Source organism: Lactuca sativa, chromosome 4, assembly GCF_002870075.4.
Source record: "Lactuca sativa cultivar Salinas chromosome 4, Lsat_Salinas_v11, whole genome shotgun sequence".
In the NCBI taxonomy this organism is placed as follows: Eukaryota; Viridiplantae; Streptophyta; class Magnoliopsida; order Asterales; family Asteraceae; genus Lactuca; species Lactuca sativa.
The window spans coordinates 88418535-88428185 of record NC_056626.2 but is presented as its reverse complement, the minus strand read 5'-3'; the positions used below and the strand labels follow the sequence as shown (position 1 = coordinate 88428185).

Here is a 9651-nt window from a genome sequence, read left to right as displayed (position 1 = left end):
CCCTCGCCGTCCTCGGTAGCTTCATAATGAAGTCCATAGTGATCTCTTCCCACTCCCACATGGGAATGGGTAACGACTGAACCTTGCCATGAGGCCGCTGGTAGGAATGGCAATGGGGCGGGTTCGGGGCGGGGCATGGTGTCCCAAACCCGAACCCGATTTTCACATATGTACCCGAACCCGACCCGATACCCGACGGGTTTCTTATCGGGGCGCCCCGTCGGGGCTGAAACTTTCCCCGAACCCGACCCTAAACCCGAAACCCGATAACCCGACCCTATAACCCGAAATATGGCAGAAAAAAAAAGAAGGAAAAACTACAAATACATAATGATAAATTAAGACGTTGCATAGGCTTAAAATACCAAATAAGTTCTTAAATCATTTAACCAAATAGAAATTACTAATAGTCTAATATTGTAACATCAACCAACCAACCAAAACATCCAAGTACACAACATGAAAAACTAATTCATCACAATAATACATTACCAATTAACATTAAAACAAAGTTACAAACTCAAAATCAAACAAAATCATCCAAACTTGTTGTCCCGCTTTCTTTAGTGTTTTCCTACAAAATATTAAACAAACTCAAAATCAAACAAAATCATGGAAACGATATAAAATTAATATTATTAGAGGTGTCGTTTTACCTCTTCCACATCATAATCAAATTCAACAGAACGACAATATGCCTCGGTCTCTTCAGAACAAGTTGCTACATAAAATTAATATTATTAATATGCAAAAAAAAATCACAATTTTATATAATTAATATAAAATAGTATACTACCTCGAATTTCATTCAACAACCAACTTTGAGCACACATTAAAGCCTCCAATGTCTTTGGATGAAGTCGACTACGATGAGGACTTACTAATCTTCCACTAGTGCTGAAAGCTGATTCCGAGGCAACAGTGGAAACAGGAATAGCTAATATATCTTTAGCTATCCTTTGTAGTGTCGGGTACTTAATCCCATTTGTTATCCACCATGCCAACAAATCAAGTTCCATATCTTTAGGCAACAATTTCTCCTTCAAGTAGTTATCCAACTCACTCATACCTCCTGATTCATCATCATCTATAGTAATAGAAGCAATATCCGATAAGAGCTTTTTGAATCCAACACGATGACCGGAAGAGATACTAGAACCAAATGAAGATGAACCAGGAACTGAACCACCATAAAAACCTAATGTTTATTATAAAAATGTTAATAATTCAAGATATGATCTATTTATTATACAAACAATAAGAAGAATATAATACCTTCACTCTTCCTTTTTTAGATGCATTACTTGACACGTACTCTTGAAACAAAGTTTGGACAAACGCCTCCAAATTTTGAAATTCAATCTTTGCCTTTTCTTTTCCATAAAGCACAGGAAAAAGTAACTCCACAAACTTTAATTTGTATCGTGGATCTAAAACCGCTGCCATTCCTATTACCCCATGAATTACAGACCAATACTTATTGAACTTAGAAACCATTTGGTCAGCCATCATCTTAATCTCCTCAATAGGAGATTTCGTCCACTCACGCAAAGAATACCCAATCTCACATATCAAAGGAAAGAAAACATTAGCTGTAGGATACTTTGAACCAGAGAACATAACAGTCACCTCATAAAAAAGTTGTAATCTTTCACAAATCTCACTAGCCAACTCCCAATCCTTTTCTGTAGGAAAACATGTATACTTCGAGTCTCTTGTCTTTACCCGATCGAAAACCTCTTTGTAGCTTATAGCAACACTCAACATCAAGAATGTAGAGTTCCACCGTGTCTTGCAGTCAAGTATCAACTTCTTTGAGTATGGTATTCCCAATTGTTCTGCCGCTGTCACAAAATTTTGCTCCCTCTTTGGTGATGCAGACCAAAATGCAACACTCTCTCTGATTCTCTCAATCTCAAATTTAATGAGAGATAAGCCATCTTGGACAATAAGATTGAGAATATGTGCGCAGCAACGCATATGAAACAAATCACCATTCATCATTAGTGATTTTAGAGGAAGTTTCTCTAATAATATCCTAATAATTGCATCATTTGTGGTGCAATTATCCACAGTAAGAGTTGACACTTTCCTATCAAGATTCCAATCACACAAAGTAGCATAAAGTATGTCGGCAAGAACATCAGATGTATGCGGACAAGGCACGTAAATAAACCTGTTTAAGAATATATAAATATATATATATATATATATATATATATATATATATATATATATGTTAATATTAACATATAAATAATAAGTACGTATAAATTGTAGTTAAATAAGTATAATATACCTCATAATTCTGCTTTGCAAGTTCCAGTTTTGATCTACAAAATGTGCTGTCATTGCCATAAATCCTTTTTTTTGATGATTAGATGTCCACATATCAGTAGTAACTGCAATTCTGCTTTTGGTCTTTGCTAACAAACTCATAGTTTTATCCCTTTCGTAATCATAAATTCTTTTGATGTCGTCCTTGATGGTGTTTCGACAAGGAACCTTAAACAAAGGTTGAAGACCTCCCACAAACTTCCTAAATCCATGATGCTCTACAATTGAAAGCGGATACTCATGCACAATAATCATTTCAGCCAAATCCTTCCTAGAAGTATCAGCATTAAATGTATAATTTGAAACATGCATTGTAGTACCATCTAATTTCTTTTTTTCTTGCACCAAGATAGATTGACGAATATCTGGATAAGGTTTGTGTAAACAACGCTGATAATGTGCAAGTAAATGTTTTGTGCCATTCTTGCTATCTGCACCCAACACTTTAGAGCAATGTTTACATCTTGCTTTAACTTCATCATTCAATTTAAATTTTATAAAATGTTGCCATGCTGGTGAACGTGTTGCCCTTTTCGAACCAACAACTTCATCTCCATCTTCATCAAAAACTATATCATTAATATTTGTTCCATCTTGTTGATCCACAGAATCAGTATTTTGTTGATTAGAACCCGAACCTCCCACATCTTGACTACTTGCAGTTGGAGCATGATTTTGACTAGTTGAATTCATATTTCCTGAAAAATATTAGTTTACCTATCAGGACATTATTCTTAACCACACAAATGAAAAAGATACAGCCATACAGGGTCACAGTGAGCGATTGAAGAGAAATTACTTTAGAGATACAGCCATACAGGGTCACACAAATGAAAAAGATACAGCCATACTTTACAGATTCACAGCCATCAGGACATTATTCTAAGAAATTGATACAGGGAAAGAAATATACAGATTACAGTAGGACTGTAGGATGCGTAAAATTATACTACACTAAAAGTGTGTAGACGCATAAACTGTTCCCATCTCATCTCATCTCAACACCAATCTTTTCAATGGCCAGCCCAGATTCACATTTACAAGTTATTCAGATTTCTAAATAAGAAATTGATTTTAAGAAATTGATACAGGGAAAGAAAGATACAGATTACAGTGGGACTGTAGGACACATATTCTAATTGATTTCAAGAATCCAAATTACCACATGGAATGAAAAAGATACAGGGTCACAGTGACCGATTGAAGAGAAAGATACAAGTAGTGATCGATTACATATGCTCAATTTCAAGAAAAATGAAGAGGATTAAAGAAAGATGCGACCGAATGATCGATTACCTGTGATTGTTCCTTGTGCGTGAGCGTCACTGTGTGGCGTCGATCGAACTATCGAAGACAAAGTCGTTCGTCTATCGCACTATCGTCTATCGTCTATCGCAGGCTCGTAGCTTGCGATTTGATTTCAGTCGATTTGGAATGTCGGCTCTCGGTCTCGGCTGTAACCTAGAAGAGGAGATTAGTAGAAGACGAAGAGAAGAGTGAGAAGTGTGATTTGTTGTGAACGAGTTTTGTTACTGTTAGGGCTGAAGTGTAATATATATATATATATATATATATATATATATATATATATATATATATATATATATATATATATATATTTGGGGCGGGGCGGGTCGGGGCAGACACAACCCACTCCCTGACCCGAAACCCGGCCCGATACCCGATAGTACTGACCCGACCCGACCCGAAAAATTCGGGAATCGGGTTTCTCCGTCGGGTTCGGGTTTTTTTTCCATCCCTAGCCGCTGGTGCTCGGCCTTGACCTTCCTGCAGGTCAAGCATCGCTCCGCAAACCAAGCGATTTCTCGCTTCATGCAGGGCCACCAGTATGTATAGAGAACTTAGACTTATGAGCCTCCTCCAATAGCCTTTGCCTCACTCCCCCAGCCAAAGGTACCCACACTCGTCCACACTTAGTCAAAAGGTCGCGACTATCGTTAACAAACAATGGATATTGACCCCGTATATTCTCTAATTTCTAGTTTTCCTTCTTTACCCCCTCAACTTGAGCCCCTCTGATCATATCCAACAAAGGTGACATCACCGTCATCCTCATACAAATGTCCCTAACTGGGGACCCTACCGCTTTACATCTTAAGGCATCAGCCACCACGTTGGCCTTCCCTGGGTGATACAGGATTTCGCAATCATAATCTTTAAGTACATCCAACCATCTTGAGGGCGAACACCATCGCCCCCTGTTCCAGGTCATGTGTGGGGTAATCTGCCTCGTGAGGCTTCAACTGCCTCGAGTCATAGGCAATCACATGCCCTCGCTGCATCAATACTACACCCAATCCTGAAAATCGATGCATCATAATATACCACCAAATCGTCCAACCCCTCGGGCAGTACGAGGATTGGAACTCGCATAATCTCTGCCTCAGAGTCTCAAAAGCCTTCTGCTGACCCTCATCCCACCGAAAAGTCACATTCTTCTTGGTCAAACGGGTCAATGGCATAACAATCTTGGAGAAATCCTGGATGAATCTCCGATAGTAACCCGCTAAACCCAAAAAGCTATGAATCTCCGAAGCGTTTCTCGGTACCCCCATCACATCACAGCCTCCACCTTTGCTGGATCAACCGAAATACCTTTTTGATTGATGACATATCCCAAAAACTGCACTTCCTGTAGCCATAAATTAGATTTGGAGAAGTTTGCATAAAGTTTCTCCGCCCTCAAAGTCTCCAGTACCTCCCTTAAATGTTGTTCATGTTGCTCTCTGGTTTTGGAGTAAACCAGGATATCGTCTATAAAAACGATCACTGACCGATCCAACATCGGTCTGCATACCCTATTCATGAGATCCATGAATGTTGCCAGGGCATTGGTGAGTCCGAATGGCATCACCACAAACTCATAATGCCCATACCGAGTTCTGAAAGTTGTCTTCAGTATATCCTCTTCCCTAATCCTCATTTGATGATACCCGGACCTGAGATCAATCTTGGAGAACCAAGATGCACCCTGAAGTTGATCAAAAAGATCATCGATCCTTATCAAAGGATAGCAGTTCTTCACTTTTAACTTGTTCAGGTCCCTATAATCAATGCACATCTGGTGCGTCCCGTCTTTCTTTTTTCACGAAAACGATCGGTGCGCCCCACGGTGAACTATTCGGACGAATGAACCCTCGGTCTAACATTTCTTGAAGCTGGGTAGATAACTCTTGCATCTCGGGTGGTGCCAACCGATATTGTGCCTTTGCTATTATGGCGGCACCCGACACCAAGTCAATACGAAACTCCACCTGCCTCTCCGGAGGCACCCCGACAGTTCTTTGGGGAAAACGTCCCGAAAGTCCTGAACAACTGGCACACTGCCCACATCCGTTGCGGTCCCTACCCTTCTATCCGCGATATAAGCCAGAAATCCCATGCAACCCCGCTGAAGAAACCTCCTTGCCCTCGCAGCCGAACAGAGGATCGGTCCCTGCGAGGCCCCCTCACCATGAATAACCAGCTCTCCCCCACTGGAGGTTCGAACCCGAACCAAATGTCACTCGCAATCGATCATGGCCCCATTGGCCCCCATCCAGTCCATCCCAACAATCACCTTCAGCCCCCGTAACGATATCGGAACTAGGTCGACTCGAAATCTCTCCTCGAGTACATTCAGGACACAGTCCCGATACACCCTCGCAGCACTAACAGTGCGATCATCTGCAATCTCAACCTCGAGTGGGGAGTCCAAGATCCCCGCTGTATCCTGGAATTTCTTGCTAAGCGCAAGAGACACAAATGATCGGGTAGCACCCGAGTCGAACAAAACATGAGCAGTCATACCATTGACTAAAAAGGTTCCTAAACAACCATGATATAAACATAAGCCATACAATTACAATAAGCAGTAAAGTAATAGATACATACCAACCACGACATCTAGTGCAACCCGAGCCTCCTCACTAGTCAGCTGGAACACGCGGTTCTTCACCGCCGGGATATCTGCCTTGGCAGGGCGGCCATCAGTGATCCTCAGGGTGGCGGGTGCAGGCGCCGCCACCGCTCCTCCTCCTCCCTACAACCTAGGGCATTCAGCCTTTTTATGGCCTATCTGATTGCAGTGGAAACATATCAAGCCCTTCTTGGGGCAATCCTTACTCATGTGGCCCTGTTGGCCACAAGAGTAACATCCTGTCGTCCCAGCCGTCCTACACGCCCCGCTATGGAATCTCCCACACTTGGCACACCAGCCCCGGCTTTGCCAGCCCTTACCCGAAGAATCAGAGGTCTTAGTCTTCTTAGCTTGACCCCCCGCCGCCTGTGCCTGATCAGTCTTCCGCTTCATGCGGGTATCCAACTCTATTTCCCTCCTGCGGGCCTTCTCCACCATCTCGTTTAGGGTCTTGCACCCTGTAAAGCTCACAAACTCCCAGATATGATCCCTCAGCATGGAATGATATCAGGTTCGTCTCATTTCTTCATCAGTGGCATACTGCGGTATCAATAAGGCTCGCTCCTGAAATTTGGCGGTGATTTCCGCCACAGTCTCGGTGGTCTGCTGCAAATCATGAAACTCCCTTACTAGCCGTTGCACCTCAATAAGCGTTGCAAACTCCAAATCAAACCATCGAACAAACTCAACCCATGACATCTTAGCCACTCCGGATGGCCCCACCTGGCTAGTAACCTCGCGCCCACCAGTCGCGAGCCCTGTGTCTCAACATACACGAAGCAAACCCAACCTTTGCCACCTTCGAGCATGAACTCGTGCGCTGGACGTTGTCAATATCTGCCACCCAGCGACGGATGGAAAGGGGGTCCCTGACCCCGAAGAATTCTGGCGCTCCACACGCCTTGAACTCCCATAAGGAGGGAGTTCGGGTCCCAATCTGTCTCGCTGCCAACTCTGTCTTGAAGGATCTGAGCCTTTCCTCCATAATCTCCATAATACCCTCCTTGACCATCCCAAAAATGTGACAACCCGATATTTCGAGACAATATGATGGATCACAAGTCAAATTTACGTCAAAATTTAACTTTCCTAAAATCTTAATTGGGTTAAATAAAGTATTAGGAATCGTATCAAGGTTTTCGTACATATAAAGAACCCTAGAATCTGCGATATAACGAAGAAGTTATGACCAACCGAAGATTATCGGCAAAACCAGCAACACTGATAGACGTAAAACACAAAGTTTCAATATAGTAATGTTTAGCCTTAGGTGTCTAAATGAAAGTTTTAGATATCATTAAACTGTAAACGTACATGAAAAGAACATCCAAATCTGACTTCGTATGAGGAAGTTATGATTTTTCTAAGTTATGGATGTAGCAGTAGACAACTAAAAACTCGAAATAGAGATCGGGAGACTTTTAGCCGACACAAACTAAATGAGAATTGAAGATCTCAACAATAGAAGCGCAACGATAAAAAGTCTGACGGAAACGGACGTCGGATGAAGAAGTTATGAAACTTTAACGGACTTTTCCTGTCCCGACCTATTAAAATATAATATTAAAAATAAAGTCAATATTTGCCGACGGAGTCTAAACGAAAGTTGTAGATCGTAGTCTCACCTTCGCGTGGATATAAAGAACGTCGAAAACGGAGTTCCTATGAGAAAGATATGAATTTTTGAAGTTTACTAAATAATTAAAATATAAATTAAAATCAAAATCCGGTATTATCCGAAGCAGGAGTCATCGGACCAATCCAGGTTATGCCCAGCGTACTCGGATGCTCGGCCTCAATTCTTCCACGTCGCTTCGATGCTTCGACCGAGGATGTGCTCATGCATGACGTTACGTACGCCCAACGTACGCGAGGTTTCCAGCCCCTATAAAAGGGATGCGAGGGTGCCAGCCTTTTTTGCTAACTTATTTCCTTTCTCGCGTCGAAGCTCTACGTTTCAACCCTCGGAGTCATCCCAAGGGCCCGGTTTTCATATCCAAGTTTGGAAGGAAGTTTTACGCTCCCGAGAAATCCGCTTTCTCGAGTAGAAGTTCTGCTCGGTTTTCGTCTTGCTTTCTTCAATCAATCAAGTGAGTTCATACCCCTATAATCCACACTTTTAAATGTTTTATAAATGTTTTTATATGCTTTTAAGGGGGAAATACAAGTAAAACACACGATAATTTTCGTGTGTTATATAAAGTTTCATTATACACTTTTTATGAATGGAATCATATGTGATTTATAACTATTATAAGGAAACATTCATATGCAAAATATATCACGATAACATCATATCTTTTAAAATGAAAAATGTTGTTATATATGTATAAATCAAACATTCTGCTTATACTGTATGTTTATGTGTCCATCTTAGACATTATAATAATTATACTTTTCATAACAAGTGAACATTTTACTAGGGATTACTATACAAACAAGACACACTTAAAGAAAACTATAATAGGTATAGTTTTACGAGAACATCACGAACTTTTACTTACTATAAATACTATTTCAAGGAGATGCATTCATATACCTGAACAAACGAACATTTTCATATGTACTTCAAATAGTTTTCTCAAACGTTTTTACATGTTGAAATACTCTTAGAAACTGTCTTACAAACTGTAGGTTTCCTTTTTGAATCTATTATAGTTGTGCTTCAAACAAAGGTTTTCTCACACTTAAACTGTCTTGTCAAACGGTCTTTCTAACCGATTTATAAACTGACATCAAGTCATAAATTTTTATTTATTAAAATTTTCAAAGGTTTTACAAAACTTCTTTTATGCTTTTATATTATAAATTGCATGCCTCTATATGTATAGTTATATAAGAAATGATTACAATACTTAGGAAGGCTATCCACCCTGTTTCCTTTTCCTCGATTTGGATGTGGTCTGGTGGGATATCGGGTACTCTTCCGAAGTTCTTTTAAATATTAGTTATACATCATGTGTACATATATAGTCATAAATGTGTTGGATAAGGTGTCTAAGTCCATAACTTATTTGGTATATACTTGACCCGACCGGCATGGTCCATTTGGGTTGCATCTCATCCAAACTATTATGGATAATTTTATGAGAGTTATACACATATGTTTATTAATATATTATGAGTTATAATATATTAATATGAAGTTACGTTATTTAATTAGTTTTAGTCTTAAATTAATTATGGATTAATTTAGAGATTAAAAGGAATGCTAATTAAATTATGGGCTATTTGTTTTATATAGTGTGGGCTAATACTCATTTGTTAATGGGCTAGGCTTATGTGGAAGTCCATGGATGATCCATGGAGCTTTTAACCCATGGATCCTTGGAATAGGAAAAGACATGGGTTATTAGGGTTTCACCCTAACCATGCATACTATATAAGCATGCTTA

At 40.2% G+C, this 9651-nt stretch overlaps 1 protein-coding gene across 1 annotated transcript; it reads right to left on the bottom strand.

The window, feature by feature from the left end:
* Window positions 1–384: 384 nt before the first annotated feature.
* On the bottom strand, window positions 385–5143 carry LOC128133462 (zinc finger BED domain-containing protein RICESLEEPER 2-like). The gene is made up of 6 exons (XM_052770921.1): window positions 4954–5143; window positions 2300–3035; window positions 1305–2092; window positions 797–1198; window positions 657–721; window positions 385–574 (listed from the first exon to the last, which is right to left on the bottom strand). The coding sequence occupies exons 1-6, from the start codon at window positions 5141–5143 to the stop codon at window positions 527–529; spliced, it is 2229 nt and encodes a 742-aa protein (XP_052626881.1). The 3' UTR covers window positions 385–526.
* Between the last annotated feature and the right edge of the window lie 4508 nt (window positions 5144–9651).